Raw genomic sequence first — 21,041 nt, 5'->3', positions numbered from 1 at the left:
CTCAAATAGACACATGAGACTATGTGGGCAGCTCCTGTCTGGAGGTTACATGAGAAGGCAGAGGGGGACAGAAGCTGGTTGAATGAACATGGGAAATACAGGGTGGAGAGAAGGAGTATGCTGTCACACTGTAGGGAGAGCAACTAGGGTCACGTAACAATGTGTGTATAAGTTTTTGTATGAGAAACTGACTTGAATTGTAAACTTTCACTTAAAGCACACAAAAAAAAATGTGTTGTCTTCATAGCAAAAAAAAAGTTTATTAATAATAAGTAATCTTTACATGAGGTTTCACTTATATAAACTATGTCACATATTTAATTCCTACTTTTCAGGAAATCACCAAACACTGTGAATCTGAATTTATAATATAAAAAGCAAGGTAAAAACACTGTAGAATTTGAAAGCCATGTCTTGACTGTAACTTTTGTCAGCAAGATAGTAATTTGAAAATGGATGTTGCATAAAGCTCCACCATATAGTATATATACAAAACCAACCAAAGTCATTGCCATCGAGTCAATTCCGACTCATAGTGACCCTATAGGACAGAGTAGAACTGCTCCACAGGGTTTCCAAGGAGGGGCTGCTAGGTTCAAGCTGCTAACCTTTTGGTTAGCAGCCAAGCTCTTAAACACTGCACCACCAGGGCTCCATAATATAGCACTATAAAAAAACCAAACCAAACCCACTGCCATTGAGTCAATTCCAACTCATAGCAACCCTATAGGACAGAGCAGAACTGCCCCATACAGTTTCCAAGGAGCATCTGGTGGATTCGAACTGCCAATCTCTTGGTTAGCAGCCGCAGCACTTAACCACTACTCCACCAGGGTTTCCAATAGCACACGATATACTGGTAATTCACTAGAAGTCTGTTCATCCGAGCTTTGGTGGGGAATCTGATTGTAGGGCCCCCGTGATCTATCATTATGCATAGCCTCCTATTGAGAATCACTGTATTGAGGTATGAGCAAAGGATACTTGCTGCTAAGAGGGTGTCATGGATTGAATTATGCCCCCCAAAAATGTGTGTATCAATTTGGCTGGGCCATGATTCCCAGTATTGTGTGGTTGTCCTCCATTTTGTGATTGTAATTTTGTGTTAAAGAGGATTAGGGTGGTATTTTAACACCCTTTTCTTTTTTTTACCCAGGTCATATCCCTGATCTAATGTAAAGGCAGTTTCCCTGGGGTGTGGCCTGCACCACCTTTTATCTCTCAAGTGACAGAAAGGAAAGGGAAGTGAGCAGAAAGGGAGGACCTCATACCACCAAGAAAACAGTGCTGGGAGCAGAGCAAGTCCTTTGGACCTGAGGTTGATGTGCTGAGATACTCCGAGACCAAAGGAAGACTGATGACAAGGACCTTCTTCCAGAGCTGACAGAGAGAAAGCTTTTCTCTGGAGCTGGCACCCTGAATTCAGAATTCTAGCCCACTGAACTGTGAGAGAATAAATTTTTCTTTGTTAAAGCCATCCATCTGTGGTATTTCAGTTATAGCAGCACTAGATGACTAAGACAAAGGGTAACCAGATAAACCAGTAGTTAGAGCTCCCTGGTTTCCTAAAAAGGAGCCCTGGTGGCACAGTGGTTAAGTGCTTGGTTACTAACTGAAAGGTAGGTGATTTGAACCTATCAGCCGCTCTACAGGAGAAACATGTGGTAGTCTGCCTTGTTATACCGTCGTATAGGGTCACTAGGAGTCGGAATCAACTCCAAGGCAATTAGGTTTTTATTTGTTTCCTAAATGATTGCCTGTTTTCTCAACCACACTCTAGTCTTCCTTGCTATGCAGCAATTGAGATTTGTGTTCCTTACTTTCCCATAATAAATCTCCTAAACCTATTTCTGTAACTTGTAAGTTAAGCAATACACTATTTCAACTGCCCTGTAAAAGCCATGTATCCAGATGTTAAGAATAATCACCAGAGAGATGTTTTTCTTCACCTCACTTGGCTCATTTTCCAAAATACTACAATACCTTATCAATCTTTCACTCAAACTTCAGTTTTACCGACTGCAACTGCAATTAAGAATCAATGACCACACTTCCATTAAAATGGCTACGATCAAAAACACGGAAACGAGGTTGCTGAGAAACTGGAACCCTCATCCACTGTTGGTGGGAATGTAAAATGGTACAACCACTGTGGAAAACATTTTGGCGGTTCCTCAAAAAGTTAAACATAGAACTACCATATGGCTCAACAATCTCAATCCTAGGCATATACCCAGAAGAAGTAAAAGCAGGACACAAACAGAAATTGTACAGCAATATTCACTGCAGCACTTTTCATAATAGCCAAAAGGTAGAAACAACCATAACATCTATCCACAGCTGAATGGATAAACAAAATGTAGTACATACATACAATGGAATATTACTCAGTCATAAAGAGAAACAACGTCCTGATGTATGCCACAGCATGAACAAACCTTAAAAACATTATGTTGAGCGAAGTAAGTCAGACAAAAAAGGACAAATATTGTATGGTCTCGCTTATATGAAATAGGTAGATATATAGAAACCAAAGATTATTGTGCTTACCAAGGATGGGAGGGAGGGGGGGAAAGGGGAGTTTCTGCTTAGGGGGCATTGAGTTTATGTTAATGGTGGTGGAATAATTTGGAAAAGGTATCAAGAATAGTTGCACAACACGAAGAATGTAATCAAAGTCACTGAATCATACACATAGAAACTGTGGAATCAGTGAATGCTGTTTTGTATATGTTCACCACAATTAAAAAAAAAGAACGAAAGGAGAAAAGCATCTGCATTGACAATACCAGTGTCCAAAGTCCATATCTTAAACTCATGCTTTTTAACTCCCAGGAAAGTTCCCTAGAATTTAATTCAAGCATTATTTCACTCAATTCTAACAAATTTATTCTGCAAGAACCAAGAGATGAGAATCAACAGCTAAGGAGGGGGACAGAGACTAACTGCTACAAATAGGCACAATGACATCTACAAGAAATTACACACAATTTTTTTTAATAAACTTTATGCATTTGTCAAAACCCCAAGAACTGAAATCATAAAGAGTTAAATGTATGCAAATTAAAAAAAAAAATCAACCAGTACATCTGGATACCCCAGGATGGAATACAGACTGTGACAAATGAATCTAACTGTATTACAAATGCATGACACAACTTCACTGAACAGGGTGAGGGGAAAGGCAGCTGGAAAGTTTAGTAACTTCCCAGTTACTTAACACTGGAAACCAATGCTTTGTCTAGAAATTGTAAGGCTAATAACAAAAAGAACTGTCCATATAGTACACTCTAGTTGGTAAATTTGTTTCACACAGGGCTATGGGCTATGGGGCTAACAATTCTAAACCTGCTTTGACATGTATGCCAAAAAACTTATTGCCATTGAGTCAATTCTGACTCATAGTCACCCTATGGTTTCCAAGGCTGTAGTCTTTATGGAAGCAGACTGTCACGTCTTTCTCCCGTGGAACGGCTGGTGGATTTGAACAGCTAACTTTTCAGTTAGCGGCCAAGCGTTTAACTACTGCTCCACCAAGGCTCCTTTTTAACTTGTATACTGGGGTTGAATAAATAAATAAATAAATAAATGGTGGATGATGGGTAGAAGCCAGGTTTCTCAGGACAGAAAAGTTAAAATAAGCAAGGGGAAGCCCAGAATGACTCCTGTGGTATGAATTAGAGTTGCAGACATGAATATAAACTCATATTTAGCTTAATATATACACAGATGGATACAGAAATAATTATAAATATGCGTGTGTCCACGGGTTAGTATACATATATTTCCTTGGAAACTCTATGAGGCAGTTCTACTCTGTTCTATAGGGTCACTATGAGTCGGAATCGATTTGACGGCACTGGGTATCCACAGGTACAGTCTACAAGCAGTGACACCCAGTAGCAATGAACACAGCACGCAGATCTTAGTTTCCAAATACTATTTCCCAACAAGAGGAAGTAAGACTCCTTGGAGAAATGGTTGACTCAAGGGCTGGGGCAGGGGAAATACAAGATGAGCTTGGCACATGTTGTAGAGCCAAAAAGCAAGGAAGTGCTCAAAAATCAAAAAGGTAGGCATATAAAAGGGATGCAGGAGCCAACTTGAGAAAGCTCCCAATGATTAAAGCTGGAAAAAGTTAAAACAACAAAATAATGTAACATTGCATTACTTCCCAAAATATAAAATAAATATACATGAGCCCATACTGGTTGTCTTAGTTATCTAGTGCTGCTGTAACAAATACCACAAGTGAACAGCTTTAACAAACAAATTTATTTTCTCACAGTTTAGGAGGAGCCTAGAAGTCTGAATTCAGAGCACCAGCTACCTTTCTCTGTCAGCTCTGAAGGAAGATCCACGCTGATCAGGACAGCCTCTTGTCCGCTGTGTCCACAGGAAGGCTTCTCTCTGACCCTCAGCCCCTCGGCCCAACCTCTGCCCTGCTCGGACAAGAGTTAACGAAGCTCTTTAGCTCTGCTGATAAGTGCCCAGAGGCACCCCACTCCACCAGGAAGCCTTCGGCCCAAAGGCATGCAGCTCTCTCAGCACTCTCTCACTCCGTGGGTCGGCTTCCATGCCATCTCACGCCACTCTCCTGCTTCTACTGCCACCCTCTCTGCTGCAGCTTCTCGTCATCTTCCACCATTTCCGGTGTTACAGCTCTCTGTTTCCCAGTTCTAGGGGGTTCTCCAAATGACGCACTCCGCTCCCATCTCTTTCTTCTTGGTGGTACTGAGGTCCCTATCTCTGCTAGCTTCTCTTTCCTTTTATTTCTCGTAAGATAAAAGGTGTGACTCAAGTAAAGGCATGACTTGAATAAGGGTGGCAAAGTGGTGGCTGGACTAAGGGTGGTATCTTAGTCATCTAGTGCCACTGTAACAGAAATACAAGTGGAAGGCTTTAACAAAGAGAAATTTATTCTTTCACAGTCTAGGAGACTAGATGTCCAAATTCAGAGTGCCAGCTCTACGGGAAGGCTTTCTCGGTCAGTTCTGGAGGAAGTCCCTGTCATCAATCTTCCCTTGCTCTAGCAGCTTCTCTGTGCAGGAACCTCAGGTCCAGAGGACACGCTCTGCTCCGGGCACTACTTTCTTGGTGGTATGAGGTCCCCATGTTTCCCTGCTTGTTTTTCCCTTTTATATCTCAAAAGAGATTGGTTCAAGATACAATATAATCTTGTTGTTTGAGTCCTGTCTCATTAACATAAGTGCCTCTAATCCCATCTCATCAACGTCATAGAGATAGGATTTATAACATACAGGAAAATCACATCAGATGACAAAATGGTAGACAATCACATAATACTGGGAACCATGGCCTAGCCAAGTTGATACACATATTTTGGGGGGACACAATTCAATCCATAACTGGTAGTGACTTGAGTCACACCCTTCAGTAAGACAGTGACTCAAGATTCATCCTACCCTAATCCTGCCTCGTTAACATAACAGACAACATGCTCACAACTGGGACTATAACCACAGGCATAGAGGCTAGGATTTTTAACACATCAAAAAATGGAGGATAATTACATCAGATGACAAAACGAAAGGCAAACACATAACACTGGGCATTATGGCCTAGCCAAAATTACACATATTTTAGGGGGACACAATTCAGTCCATAACACTGGTATAAATATGTGGTTGAATAAATAAATACGTGGAGGAAAAGGACAAATCTTCCTTAGAAAAGACCTCCAAATAATTTAAGTAGGTACCTCCCCCTCCAAGACTAGAGCTCAGATCTCCACCCACCAATCCACCCCACCCCTTGAGTGTAGACTGGACTTTGGTGACTTACATCCAAAGAACATAATGTGAAAATAGTAAGTCTGCAATGGAGAAACCTGGCAAACAGTACTGTAACCAAACTATAAAGGTTAACATCACCAAGGTTAACATCAGGTATAAAAATAAAAAGTTGTCATTGAGTCAATTACAGTTCACAGCAACCGCACATTTCAGAGTAGAACTGTGCTCCATAGGGTTTTCAATGGCTATCATCTTTCAGAAGTAGATTACCAGGCCTTTCTTCTGAGGCACCTCTGGGTGAACTGAAACAGCCAACCTTTCAGTTAGTAGCATTTAATAGTTTGTACCACCCAGGAACTCCTAAGGTCATGTAATCCCTGATATACCAGGATGATGAGGTCATTTCACTTCCCCAAAACCCAGAACCCCAGTCTAATCATGAGAAGAACATCAGACAAACCCAAATTGAGGAACATTCTACAAAATACCTGACAATATTCCTCAAAAATGTCAAAGCCATGAAAAACAAGGAAAGACTAAGAACCTGTCACTAATCAGACTAAATGCAATGTGGATCCTACAATAGAAAAAGTATATTAGTGTAAAATTGGTGAAATCTGAATACAGTCTGGAGTTTAATTAACAGTAATGGCCAAATACTATTCTTAGTTTTGACAAATGTATCATGGTAATGTATGGTGTTAACATTAGGGGAAACTGAATGAGGGATATTCAGAAACTCTGTATTATCTCTACAACTTTTCAGTAAATCTAAAATACCAACGAAACTCCTCAGCAAACCTTGAGGGTGTTACTATTTTCCAACACAGTAAAATATGGTCTCCAATGGCTGTTTAAGAAAAGAGAAATATGCCATGTCTTTTTTAAAAGGTTTTTCCAAATCCCTAAAATAAAAGATGTAACACTGAGAGTGGTAATTTATCTAAAATACTTAGCAATCCAAAATGATATCTTCTTCTTCAATGGCTATAAATAGCAAAGGCTTTATCTTACTTACTATTTTTCACCAGAAATCAGTGTTCCTCTCCCTTATTCTGGTTTCAACAACTGTTTAGAATCATATTTTTCATTTATAAATAGAAAAATCTATATTTTACAGGCAAATTTATAAACCAGAAACTCTAGCCTGTATGTAATGTTTAACTTAATCTAATAGAACAAAGTTATTTATGTTAAGGCCTTCAATTTTTAATAATATAATCATTAACCTTTATTCACTAACTTTAAGATTGTTACTGAGTAACCAAAATAATTTTTTCCATATATTTCTTTCAATCATTCATTCACCTATTTACATATTAAGTTAATAAATTTTATAAAATTTTACAAAATGTTTATTATATGCCAGGACTTTTTCTGGTAGTAGGGATACAACAGTAAACAAGACGGAAAGGTCTTTGCTCTCACAGGGTATATATTCTAGAGAGGGTAGACAGGCAGTAAATAAGTAAAAAAATAATTTCTAATCATGACAGTGCTGTGAAAGAAATAAACAACTATTTATTTATGGCCATTCCATCTGCAGCAGAGAGAGACTACTTCAAAAAAAGTAGACAAGAAAGGTACCTTAATAACTAAATTGAGACCTGAAGGATAAGAAAAGAGCCAACAAAAGAGCCTGGTGAAGAAATTTCTAGAGACAGAGAATAGCAAGTGCAATAGTCCTAAGGTGAGGAGCTTAAAATGTTGAAGGCACTGGTTAGGAAAAAAGACTGAAACGTCATGAATCCAAAAACATGGTGAACAAGACGCAGAATGACAAAAGATGAGGTAGAGTAGGCAAGCATAGGCCAAATCATGTAGGCTGTGCAGAAGCTTAAGTACAATAGAAAGTCACTGAAATTTAAGCAGAACAGTCACATTAACTGGTTTACATTTTTTTTAAACTTCTAAAAATTACACTTGGTAAAGTAGACACACTAAGAAATATTATTTAATAAATAAGTTAAGTCTAATTTTATGATTATCTATTTGGAAAATTGGTGTCAAACAAGTAACATTGTAATCTAGTAAGATTCAATCACTCTACAGCATTTAGTGAGCTTCTGCTCTGTGCCAGACACTTCTCTGGGTGCTGGAAATACAAAGATGATAGCAGTGATTTCACCTTCTACTCTGAACAATCCAGATATCATCCTCAAGGCTCAAGCAGTGGTTCTCGAACTGTGCTGTGCAACAGAACCACCTTTGGTGTATGTTAAACATGCAAATATCTGAGTCCCACCAATCAGCAATTCTAATTCAACAGATTTCCAATTGTCCCTCGCCACATTTAATCAGCTGTGATTTATAAATTACACCTCTCCATTTTCTTCTTGAGAATCACGTCATAATGATCCACTATAGTTAATGAAGTAAGTACACGGTATATATATACCACGGATTGTCCTGGGTATGTGTGTGTGCAGATATAAGTAGAGAAAGAAGGGAAAAATTGAGATTGATAAACACTAGAGAGTTCTTGGTTTCTTTTTTTTTCCATTTATAATTACCACAGAAGAAAGGACTTCTGAAGACTAGTGCTTCTCAAAGTGACACCCAGAGCCCCCCAAGAATCCATGACAACCTTTCAGAAGATCAACCAAGTCAAAACCATTTTCATGATAATACTAAGATATTATTTGGCTGTTTCACTCTATTAGTACCTGCCCTGATGGCTCAAAAGCAAAAATGGGTAAAACTGCTGACAGCTTATTAGCAGTGACACCAAATTGTACTCGTGGTCATTACACTCTTTACCACTAAAAAAATCAAACCAAATCCTTTGCTCTGAGCCGAGGGACAGAGATGGTACAAAATGTAGGAAAGCTGCCTGCCACCTGGAATTCTACAAGCAGAAAATGAGTCAACGGAGTGACTTGTTTGCAAACATCTGTTGTCCTCCAAGAAAAGGAAGGCACCATCCCGGAAAGTTCTGATCAACAGACTGTGAGAGAGACCATGGGTAAAAACTGCCTTCGAGGTTTCAGAGAGTCTATCTCCTACATCCTGGTTCCGGAGTGGGGGTGCCATTTAGGTGAGCCAAGAGGATGAGGCCATTGTTAAGCTTAAAAACCTTATCCTAAGTGAAATAAGCCAGAAACAAAAGGACAAATCTTGTATAATTCCAATTATATGGAATATTTAAAATAGGCAAATTCATAGAAACACAAAGTAGTAAAAGGTTACCAGGAGCTGGGGGAAGGTAAAATGTTGAGTTATTGCTTACCTTGCATAGAGTTTCTGTTTGGCGTGATGAAAAAGTTTTGGAAACAGATAGTGATGATGGCTGCACAGCAGTGTAAATATAACTAACGCCACTGAATTGTACATTATAAAATTTTAAGATGGTAAATGTTACGTTATACATATTTTATTACAATAAATTTTTAAAGGTACAAAGAAAAGGATATTCTATATCAAAATAAAAAGTACAAAGAATTTTTAAAAATCCATTGGTCTGGCTGACAAAAAAAAAAAAAAAAGGTTAGTATAGCCCCATTTTAAAGATGAGAAAACTGAGGATAAGAACAGTATTTTATACAGTCCCATCAACAGTACTGTTAATATAAAGTACAAGTAAGGCACAAAACCCATTGCTCTGACTCAAAATCTGGGACTTTTTCTACTAAATGGTGTTTCTTGAACAAAAAAAAAGAAGTCTGAATGTGATTCTAAGTGTGATGGACGGGTTTTCAAAAAAGGATATTATGATCTGATTCACATTTCTAAAAATCTCTCTGCTGTGTAAAGAACAAAATAAAAACTGGGGACCAGTTAGGAAGCTCTGGCAGCAGTGTAAGAGATGGCAAGACCAGAGTGCCTTAGACCAGTCTTACATGTATTTATCAAAAACAAAACACCCAGGCAAATCTATATAGTGTTGAGATGCATTTTCTTTCTTGGATCCCACATTCTCCTCCTTGTAAAATGTTTAATCTCAGTCTTCTTTGCAGGATCTCCCTTTATTTCCCCAATCTCTTCATGCTGGAAATGTTCTAAGACTCAGTCATCGAACCTCTTCCTCCTAGCTACTCTTATTCCTGTGATTTCATATCATCTACATGATGACCATTTCCAAATTTGTATTTCCAGTCTGGACCTCTCCCCTTAACTCCAGACTCACTCTGTGTAACTGCCATCCCCAACTTAATAAAACAAAACTGGGCTCCAGACCTTTCCCCTTAGCAACTCCATCACTGCAATTGCTCAGGGCTAAACCTTAAGAGATAACCATGCCTCCTCTTTCTCTCACACTCTACTTCAGATATGTCAGGAAATTCTCTCAGCTGTACCTCAAAATACATCCAGAAACCAACCACTTCTCATCATCTCTGCTTCTATTACTCAGTCTAAGCCACCGTATCTCTGACTTGGATTACTGTTTTCTTCCTAACTGTTCTCCCTGGTTCTGCTCTTACCACCTCCCTCACCACTCCCCCATTCTTAATCTACTCTCAACATGGACCCAAGTGATTCTATTAAAACTAAGTTAGACCATGTTATCAACTGCTCGGGGGCAGTGGTGATTCAGTGGCAGAACTCTTGCCTTCCATGCTCAAACCCTGGAGCCATAGTGACACAGTGGTTAAGAGCTTAGGCTGCTAACCAAAGGGTCAGCAGTTCGAATCCACCAGCTGCTCCTTGGAAACCCTATGGAGAAGATCTACTCTGTCCTATAGGGTCACTATGAATCAGAATCAACTCAACGACAACAGTTTTGTTTAACGGGTACGGTCAAACCCAGATTCGATTTCCGGCCAATGCACCTCAAGTGCAGCCACCACCCGTCTTTCATTGAAGGCTTTCGTGTTGCTATGATGAAGAACAGGTTTCAGCAGAGCTTTCAGATTAAGACAGACCAAGAAAGGACTAGTGATCTACTTCCGAAAAAACAGCAGTGAAAATCCCATGGATCACAATGGTTTGATTCTGTTGTGCATGGGGTAGCCAGGAGCTGGGGGCCAACTAAACGGCAGCTAACAACATTAACTGCTCAAAACCTTTCAATGGCTATTTTGCTCAGAGAAAAATTCAAAGTTCTAACAATGACCTTCAAGACCTAACATTATCTGACTACAATCCCTTTGTGTCCCCGCTCCCGCCACTTACCTCTTGACCTCATCCCATACTATTCTCCCCCAGTTCCCTCCATTTCACACACAATGGCCTTTTTTCTGTTCCTCAAATATTCCAGGTCTGCTCTAGTCTCAGGGCCTTCAAACTTGCTATACCCTCTGTCTAAGATTATCTTGTGAAAAGGTAAGCAAAGTGACAAAAAAATCTAAAGATAATCAAGCAATAATATCAACCAATCAAGCAACCATACAATATGCAAGACCTGTTTCTTTCACCTACTTCAGAAGTCTTTACTCAAATGTCACCTTCTCAGTGAAGTCCTCTCTTTCTAACCTATTTAAAACTACAATTATCCCTTTCCAGTCTTTAACTTTCCTTAAGTGCTTGCTGTCCTATATTATTCGCCATTTACCTCTAACACACTGTGTATCTTACTTGTCTGTCTTCCCCAACTAGAATAGAAACTCTAAGAATTTCTGTCCGTTATATCCCTTGCTATTATACACCTAGTCCCTAGAGTAGTACCTTTCACATAAAACTCAATTTGTTCAGTGTTGAATTACTAATGTTAAATAGAGCCTCTCCAGAAGTGACAAATTTTGTTGGGCCAAATTCAAATTTTGGGTCTAGCCCTAATTAAAACATACCAATTCTTTTGTCATTATTCATATTATAAAATCAATATTCACATTTGTAAGTATATTATAATTATGCTTTTATTATTTTGTCATCTAAGATATTTACTGATTCCAAACAGTTCAACCTGTTACTTACTCTGGTATTACTGTATAATAAAAAGAACAGTAGGTTTCAATCAGAAGTCCTGGGTTCAAATTCTAGCTCCACCACTTCCTAGTTTTATGACTCAGGCAGGTTAGCTTTCGCCAAGTCTTACTTTCCCATCTATAAAATGGCATGATGGGGGTAAAGACCTGCCTGCCTTACTTATTATAGAATTATTTTGAAAATCAAATAAAAATTATAAGAAAATGCTTTATAAATTATTAATGATATACAGTGTAGTTAAATGTACATGCTGTAGTCTGGAAAAAAACCCGATATGGGACAGAAAAGGTTCAGTGTTTAGGGCCGGACATCTCAAGATATCTCCCTGCCCCTAATACTAAACTCTGGCTTTGCAGTCAGACTGGCTTTTCCACTTACTCGCTATACCTTAAACAAGTTACTCAACCTCTTAGAGTCCTGATTTCCTCATCCATAAATGGAGATAATACCAACCCTGTAGCATCCTTTTGCGGATTAGAATTTATATGTAACGTACCTATCAACCCAAAAAAACACCCAGTGCCGTCGAGTCGATTCCAACTCATAGCAACCCAAAAGGACAGGATGTAACTGCCTCATAGAGTTTCCAAAGAGCGCCTGGTAGATCTGAACTGCTGACCCTATAGAATATACTTAATGAAAGACACTTTTATTTTTTGCAGTTTTTATCTTCATTCAAAGGGACAAAAACCCAAAAGCAGATAATACAAACCACACCATGCAGGTAGGAAAGGAGATGATTTTGACTTAGCAACTGAATATGAAAGAACAAGAAGTGAGAAAAAAGAAAAAAAACTATAAGTAATCAAGGAATAATCTCAACAGTTTGCCTATTAAATTTGTTCTTTCCCTCTTGCCCTTCCCCAACGTAAAATAATAGAATGAGATGCAAAGACAAATCAGGATACAGAAAACCATATTTAGTAACCTACAAGAGTTCATTTTAAAACTAGTCTTTTCAAGAAAAACACTTTTATTAGAATTTTTCAATTCCTCACACATCGAAGTATTTTATTTTGACCCAGTAGAACTCAAGGTACATGCCAAAAAACGTGTAACAATTGCAGTTTTCCAGCTACAAAATCTTGATATAATTTTATTGAATATGCTTAGAAATATAGCAGAACGAATGAAAGCACCTTAAAAAATAAAACCGCATTTAAGATACATATCATAGACATTTGAAGAATGCTCTCTGAAAATCATTTGACTTTGATATATTTCCTAAATTTTATGACACCACTAATTATAAGATATATCATCAATATAACAACGTGACAACCATTTTTCAGGAAAAAAACAAACCTCTCACATTAAATACACACTTAGATATAAAACATCCCAAGTTCAGAAAACATTAAAATATAATGCATCCCTCTGGAATGCTAAAAATGTTCTATTTCTTCATCTGTGTCCTCATTACATAGGTATGTTAAATCTGAGTATTCAAGGTACATGCTTGATCTATATGTATATTTATTACATCAACAAAGAAGTTTTTAATATAATGTACCACTACTTATTAAAAAAAAAACCCACTTACTACTTACTACACTTACTACTTACTTACTACACAAACAAAAATCAACCAAATGAACTGTGGGTCCATGTATGAAAGGTAAAAGTAGTAACTTCATGACCTCGAAGTAGGTAGAGATTTCACAAATGGAAACAAAAAAGCACTAACAAATTGATAAACTGGATTTCTTAAATTTAAGAACTTTAATTTACCAAGATGCCAAGAAAATGAAAGGACTAGCTACAGAGTAGAAGACATTTGCAACACATAAACTAACAAAGAACTGTATTCAAAACATATAAAAAAAGTACAAATCAATATGAAAAATAAAAAGTCCAATAGAAAAATGGGCAAAAGACTTAACAGATACTTCACCATAGCAGATATCTAAATGGCCAATAAACATGAGGTCCCTAAAATGTGCTCAACTTCATTAATTATCAGAGAAATACAAATTAAAACTACAATGCGCTATCACTACACACCCTTCCAGAATAACTAAAGATGAAAAGACTGACAATATCAAGTGTTAGCAAGGATGTGGAGCAACTGGAACTCTCATACACAGCTGGTAGGAGTATAAATTTATAAAACCACTTTGGAAAATGTTAGCAGAATCTACAAAAACCATGACATAAGCCATGACCTAGTAATTCCACTCTAAGGGTTATATCCAACAGAAATGCACCTATATGTTCATCCCTCCAAAAAAAAAGTTCATGTCAACAAAACTGTAAAAAAACAAAACACACACAGAAATGCCCATCAACAGTAAAATGGATGAACTGTGGTATATTCCTGTAATAAAATATAAGACAGCAAACAATGTGTATTGTTTAATGAGAAACTAATTTGCTCTATAAATCTTCATCGAAAGCACAATATATATATATTTATGTACATATAACTATATATATATACAAAAGAGCAACAAGAATGAACAAAGTACAATAAACACAACATGGATTAATCTCACAAACGTAATGTTGAGTTAAAGAGGCTATATTCAAAGAATATGCAGTACCTTTATGCAAATAATGTGCATGTTATACTCTTTTTCCAACTGTGCCCTCCCCCTGCAAGGTATTTTCATGAGTGCATTACACTCACTTTTTTTTTTTGCATGTTATTGTAAAAAAAAATTAGTACAGTGCACTTGTGAAATTATTTCATGCGGGAGGGCACAGTTGGCAAAAAATGTGTAACGGGCACATTATTTGCACAAAGATACAATATATGTATGACTCCACTTTTATGGAGTTCAAAAACAGAACTTTTCTATGGTGTTAGAATACATGGAATCCAAGTGGCGCTGGGGGTCTTGATCCTGTTATTTTTCTTGAGATGGGTGCTGATCACATGAATGTGCTAATTTAGTGAAAATTCATGTAGCTGTACACTGTCTTTTATCTATGTCATACCTCATTAAAAATCTTAAGTTAAAAAGGGTTCCCAACTGCTAGATTAGGATTTCTAATCTTACTACCAAGATTCATCAGCTTTACTATGCTCAGGGACTTGACTGTCAGCAGACCTACATCACCCACACTGCTCTTCAGGATTTAAACATCAAGATCTCTGTTCATATGCTACCAACAGCTACCACTTGCTAATTATCTACCAGAAGCCAAACATTTGAACATTCATTTATTCAAATATTTACTAAGTATCTACTATGCACCAAAAAAAAATGGTCCCTGGCTTCAAGGAGTTCAAAATCTTACAGAAGACTACATATACAAATAAGATAAATGTATAGGGATATGTACAGGAAATTACAGGAGTACAAAGGAACATCAAACACAGCATGGGGGGGCAGGGCATCAGGGTAGGCTTTTTAGAGGTGGAAACACCAAAAAAAAAAAAAAAAAACCAAACCCACTGCCGTCGAGTCAATTCCGACTCATAGCGACCCTATAGGACAGAGTAGAACTGCCCCATAGCGTTTCCAAGGAGCACCTGGCGGATCTGAACTGCCGACCTCTTGGTTAGCAACCGTAGCACTTAACCACTATCTTTAAAAGAGGTCTTTAAAGTAGTAATTATCCTGGCAAAGTACTGCAACAGAGGGAACAGCCTGGGCAAAAGCAGAGTGATCAGAAACAGCATAATATATTTAAACTAACAATGAACAGATGCTAGATGTTTCTTGAGGGTGGTAAAGGCAAGAACTGAGATGAGGTGGTGGAAGTGACACCAAACAGATAGGAAGAGGCCAAGTCATAAACAGACTTATCCAACAGGCAATGGGTCAGTGAGGTTTTAAGCACAGGAATGGTGTAGTCAGATAGATCATTCTAGCAGCAGTGTGGAGGATGGACTTAAGGGTGATAAGACCGGCAGCAAGGCGGCCAGTTAGGAGACAGTTTTAACTGTACTGACATAAGGTGACAATGGCTTAAAATAAGAAAATGAAAGCTATAACAAACCTGGAGCAGAGAATACATATAGATACATTATGCTGCTGGTCCAGAGATGACATTTTGAAAACCACCGACCTACACTAGAGGTCGACAATCTTTTTCTGAAAAAGGCCAAATAGTAAATACTTCAGGCATTGCGCATCACATATGATCTCTGCTGCATTTCTGTTTTTTTTTTTTTTTTTTTTACAACCCTTTAAAAATGTAAAAACTGTTCTTAGCTTACGGACCTTACCAAAAAAGGCGGCAGCCAGCTTTGGCCTGTGGGCCTAGTAAGTTTGCTCACCCCTGCTATACACCCATAAAGAAGTGATTATTAGCGCCCCAGTGAGATTAATTTTCCTAAAATGCTACTTACATCATATTAGTCCCCTACTTAGAAATTTCTCCATTGGTTCTCACTGCCTACTGAGTAAGTCAAATTCCTTGGCTAAGCATTCATAAGCATCTATAATCTAGTGTGAATTGTGTGAACCCTCTATTTTTATCAAACTAGCCTATTTACATTTACCTGTCTCTGCATCTTTGTGGTGGTCCCCAATTCTTTCCTCCAGCTCCAAAGCTACCCAAATACCATTCCTTCAAAGCACAATTCAAATTCTCCCTAGAAGTGATTCCTCCCTCCTCAGAACTCCTAAAAACACTTATCTCAACATATCTGAAATTTATTTGAACACCCATTTATTCAAATATTTGAGTATCTACTACGCACAAAACAATGAATAAAACACAGTCCTTGGATTCAAGGAATTCGTAATACGTTGAGCTACTACTTACTTCAAATAAACTATAAATTCCATAAGGACAGGGAACTACTACTGTACTCTCTATTCTATCAATGGATCTACTATATAACGAGTAAATAAAAATAAAGATATATATTACGTATATATACTTTTTTTTTTACGGAACAGCTAAATAATTGAAACAAATGTGATTTAACTCATATCAGTAACTGAATGTTGTTAGGTGCCGTGGAGTCAGTTTCAACTCACAGCAACCCTATACACAATAGAATGAAACAATGCCCAGTCCTACACCATCCTCACAATTATTGCTATGTTTGAGCCCATTATTGTAGCCACTGTGTCAATCCATCTCATTGAGGGTCTTCCTCTTTTTCACTGACCCTCTACTTTACCAAGCATTATGACCTTCTCCAGGGACTGGTCCCTCCTGATGACATGTCCAAAGTACATGAGACAAAGTCTCAACACCCTCGCTTTTAAGGAGCATTCTAGCTGTACGTCTTCCAAGATAGATTTGTTCTTTCTCTCAGTCCTTAATCTATTCAATATTCTTCACCAACACCAAAATTCAAAGGCATCAATTCTTCTTCAGTCTTCCTTATTCATTGTCCAGCTTTCACATGGATGAGGTGACTGAAAATACCGTGGCTTAAGTCAGGCGTACCTTAATCCTCAAAGTGACATCTTTGCTTTTTAACACTTTAAGTAGGTCTTTTGCAGCAGATTTGCAATACGTCCTTTGATTTCTTGACTGCTGCTTCCATGGGCGTTAATTGTGGATCCAAGTAAAACGAAATCTTGACAACTTGGATATTTTCTCCATTTATCGTGATGTTGCTTATCATTCCAGTTGTGAGCATTTTTGTTTTCTTTATGTAGAGATGTAATCCTATGGACGCAGCCTGAATGGTACAGGAATCACAGAATACTGGATTGTGGGAGAAGTAGACAAATACATCTGTCTACTATTCCTTACAATAACAATACTAGTAGAATTTTCTCAATGGTAATGTTTTCAGTATGGGTAAACTGGCATACTACTAAATTCAGAAGTTGCTAGACCAACTGAAAGTTTACTTGCCTATACATTTACTTCACTTATTCTAAAAGTATAAAATAAGCTTTTACAACTAAATTGCTTTAAATTCATCCTCAGTTATTCTCAAGTTTACAAAGTCACACAAAGCCTGGATCTTTTTTTAATAAGGTTCTCTGACAATTCACGCTACCAAAATGACATTATTGATTTCACTCAGAATTTCAGAAAATACAGATGTTTAAAATTTTAATAGTTAATTTTAGCTTACTGCTTAGAAATAGCTATATCACAGAATTTTCTGAACTGGAAACAACCTTAAAGGATTCATCTTATATTTGAGAAGATATACTAAAGAAGACTTTTCAAGTCCAAAGTGTTATTTATGCCTTATTTTACTACCCCAAAAAATGTTCAAGAATCTATAAAAATGCCTCTAAAATCATTTGCCCACATTTCAATGCAAACTCAAAAAAAAGTTTAAAACATTTATGGAAAGGTTCAGAAAACTAATACAAAAATAAACCAAAAGACAGCATCAAAGTGAAAACTAAATAACAAAGCATGGAAGAAAAAGCTTAGTAACTTACAGCCCAGAAAGACTATTACACTGACAAACTGAGTATTAATAAGACACTAGCCTGGTGATTGGAGGATAAACCCAAGAGCAAGGGACTCCCATTTCTCAACTGCTGTTCTGACACTGTTTTAGTATAGACATTGTCTTGGGCACATTATTGAACTTCTCTACATGTTTCTCTATAAGTTTAACCAGAATAGCTTAACTAATATCCTCAGGTTGTGAGAACTGATTAAATGCTTATGAAGTACTTTAGGATCATGAAGGGTATTTCCTGTACCCATAAAAAAAAAAAAAATAGTACTTGTTTAATACAAAACTATAGCTAACTGTAAGAATTATAAATCCAACCATGACAATACTTTTGTGTTTTCCTGACACAGCATATCTTCAGCAAGTAAGGTGTGTATATTTAAGAGCCAGTTTAGCAACCTCAGAGAAATTAATTTTCTTCCAAATCTTAGTTTTCTCACAAATAGAAGCACTATCCAACCCAATTATTTGCAATGGGAACACGATCTGATTCAACATTAAGAAGTTAGGTCTAGTTGTTGATAAACCAGTTCCAAATGACTGAAGACTTGGGAATCACAGTGGAACTTTCTTTTTTAACATACCAGAATATGTGACTCCTAAAAATAATCCCAGAAAACAGTCGTTCTAACAAGAGCTTTTTAAAAGGGAAAGCCATACACTCTTATATAAGGAACTCTAAAATGTATGTAAACAGTTGTTAAACTAGTTCCTTACGTAGTTCCAGCAGCTGCTTGGTGTTGAACGACTAGACACTGGGGAGGCTGCTCTGGAAAAGTGCTGATGCCATTTCCAGCTGCCCCGTTCGTGAATGACAGTAACAATGAAAACACTAACAAAGAGCTGGGAGGCCACCCAAAGCCTCTCTCAGCAGTACTTCTGCACTACCCCAACATACAAAGCTACAAATCCCGAAGAATGCTCTTCTTTTACAGAGCTCACACGCTGAGACCTTGTCTAGTCGAGTACGTGAAAAAGTACTATCCTTCACTCCCAGCCTTTCAAGAGCGCGGAGCACCTTGGTGCCTCTCTTTCCAAACTGTCAGAGGAAAAAGGAGAAAAGACTTCCTCTCACGTTAAGGGGTGAAGAGAACCAGGTGTGCAGATGGAGACAACACCCTCTTGGTCGAGGGCGCCTCAGGCTTCGCCGGCGGGAGGAAAGGAGAGCAAGTCCCTCGCTCGGCAGAGGGCGGAGGGTCGCCCTCCTCTGGTGTGGGAGAAGCGGGACTCCTTCCCCGGGTGGGGGTGGCGGCCGCCTACTTCCCGGGAGCCAGAGGAACCAAAGCCCCTCCGTGGAGAGGTGACAAGTACACTCGGGTCGGGAAGCACAGGGAACATTCCTTCCTCGAACCTGGCCCCGGGCAGGAGGAGACTGCCGAGGCGGCAACTCGCCCAACTCTGGGGCGAGCTTGAGGGCGGCCGACCCAGGCTGCCCGCGCCGGACGCCGCCCGAGTGGGGGAGGCGGCGAGGCCGTCCTCCGGCCCGCTCCCTTCCTACGCGGACCGTGGCCGGCGGCCCGTCCGCACCCTCGTCCCAGCCTGTCCCCTGGGGGCCAGGCCGCCGACCTCCGCCGGCCGGGCGCGGGGCCAGGCGGCGGCGGCGGCGGCGGGCCGACCAACCGGCCGGCCGGCCTGGGGCCCTACCTGAGGCTGTGTACCAGCTCCCAGCGTGACTGGCTTCCCGGCAGACCACTCGGTTGGACATCTTGGTGCCTGTGCCGCCTATGGTGCACGAGGATGAATGAGGAGAGGCGACGGCAGCAGGAGCGGCTCTGCTAGGGGACGAGACACCGCGGCCCGGCCCAGGAGGCGGCGGCAGTGGGGAGGGGATCGGCCCGGCCCAGGAGGAGGAGGAAGAGGAGGAGGCGGCGGCCCAGGAGGAGGAGATGGCAGCCGGGGCGGCGGCGGTGACACCAACAATCACCACAAACTCCGCAAGCGCCGGAAGATGGGGCCCTCGGCGGCTTCGCCGAAGCCCGGAAAGCCCTGGCCCGGGCCCCCGGACTCGCCGCTGCTCCCCAACCGGGGCTGGTTCCCCGGGGCCGCCCCCACGGCCCCTCCCCTCCTAGTCGGCTGTTCCGAACCACAGCCGGTGACCCCACCCCCGTGACTCCGTGCCCGCCCCTCCCCCCACCCCCACGGGGCTCCCTGCACCCACCCCCACCCCGGGCAGGGCCCTTCTGCCTGCTGGCCCGCCCGCCCGCCCGCCGGCCCCGCCCCGTCCGCTCCGCCTCCCGGCCGGGCTACTAGTTTAACGGCGGACACCGGACAGGCCACACAGCATTTAAGGTCCGGAAGCCGTGCGAGGAGGCCGCGGTGGTGGCTGCAGCTCCGCACACACAAAAGCCCAGGGTTGGGGCCTGAACCGGGGAAAACAGCCGGAAAAGAGCCAACGCTTCCTTACTCGCCACTCTACCGGGTCCTGCCCACTGAGCATGCCCAGCAGCCGCTGCCAGGCACACCGAGGAATCTCAACGTGCACGCTCCGCTTTCCGGGGTTTAGCGGCAGCAGAGGCTGGGAGGGTGAGGACACGGGGTGTAGGATGTAGCCACAAGGCCAGCCCCCTTCCCCCCCCCCCCCCGCCAACTTCCTTAAATGGAGAGCACCTAGGGCACTCAGACTGGACGGTGCATGTGCAGCACGTAACCCCCACCGTCCACAGAATCCTTTCTGGGTTCGCGCCCCCAAGGTGTCAATCCTATGAATACAACTGTGTGGCCACCTCAAGAAGTTAATTTGTTGAGGCAAGCATGTAGTAAAGGGGTCCTGTACATGCTAATACTTGCTTCACAGGGCCACTCATAGCACCTAATCGTGGCTTTTACACTGTAAACATTTATCTTGTCTCACGTTATATTTATGTTGGTGTGTGTCTTATCTCCCTAAGTAAAGTGTGATATAGCTAGCCTCAGTTATTCTCATCCATAAAAAGGGGATAACAGTACTCCAGGAGTGTACCTAGGATTATAAGAGTCGATGAATGTAAAGAGCTTGACAAGTAAGACATAAAACATTATTTCTACCCCTCCCTTATTACAAATTCCAGTATTACACATAATTATAAAATAATCACAACGAA

At 40.2% G+C, this 21,041-nt stretch overlaps 1 protein-coding gene across 3 annotated transcripts in view; it reads right to left on the bottom strand.

Moving 5' to 3' along the window:
• MEMO1 (mediator of cell motility 1) overlaps positions 1–20,496 on the bottom strand; it is a 130,745-nt gene extending 110,249 nt beyond the window's left edge. Inside the window, exons 1-2 of one of the 3 annotated variants that reach the window (XM_049870408.1) lie at positions 20,366–20,496; positions 19,606–19,683 (exon numbers count right to left, since the gene is read on the bottom strand). In XM_049870408.1, coding sequence (XP_049726365.1) covers positions 19,606–19,666 — 61 coding nt within the window. In that variant the 5' untranslated portion in view covers positions 19,667–19,683; positions 20,366–20,496. Of the gene's footprint in view, positions 1–19,605; positions 20,014–20,365 lie in introns of those variants that run through there. The other 2 variants (XM_049870411.1, XM_049870410.1) reach the window with 2 other exon arrangements.
• Positions 20,497–21,041: the final 545 nt, after the last annotated feature.

The sequence above is a fragment of the Elephas maximus genome, chromosome 26 (assembly GCF_024166365.1).
Source record: "Elephas maximus indicus isolate mEleMax1 chromosome 26, mEleMax1 primary haplotype, whole genome shotgun sequence".
Classification (NCBI taxonomy): Eukaryota; Metazoa; Chordata; class Mammalia; order Proboscidea; family Elephantidae; genus Elephas; species Elephas maximus.
This window is presented reverse-complemented; position numbering and strand designations above follow the sequence as displayed.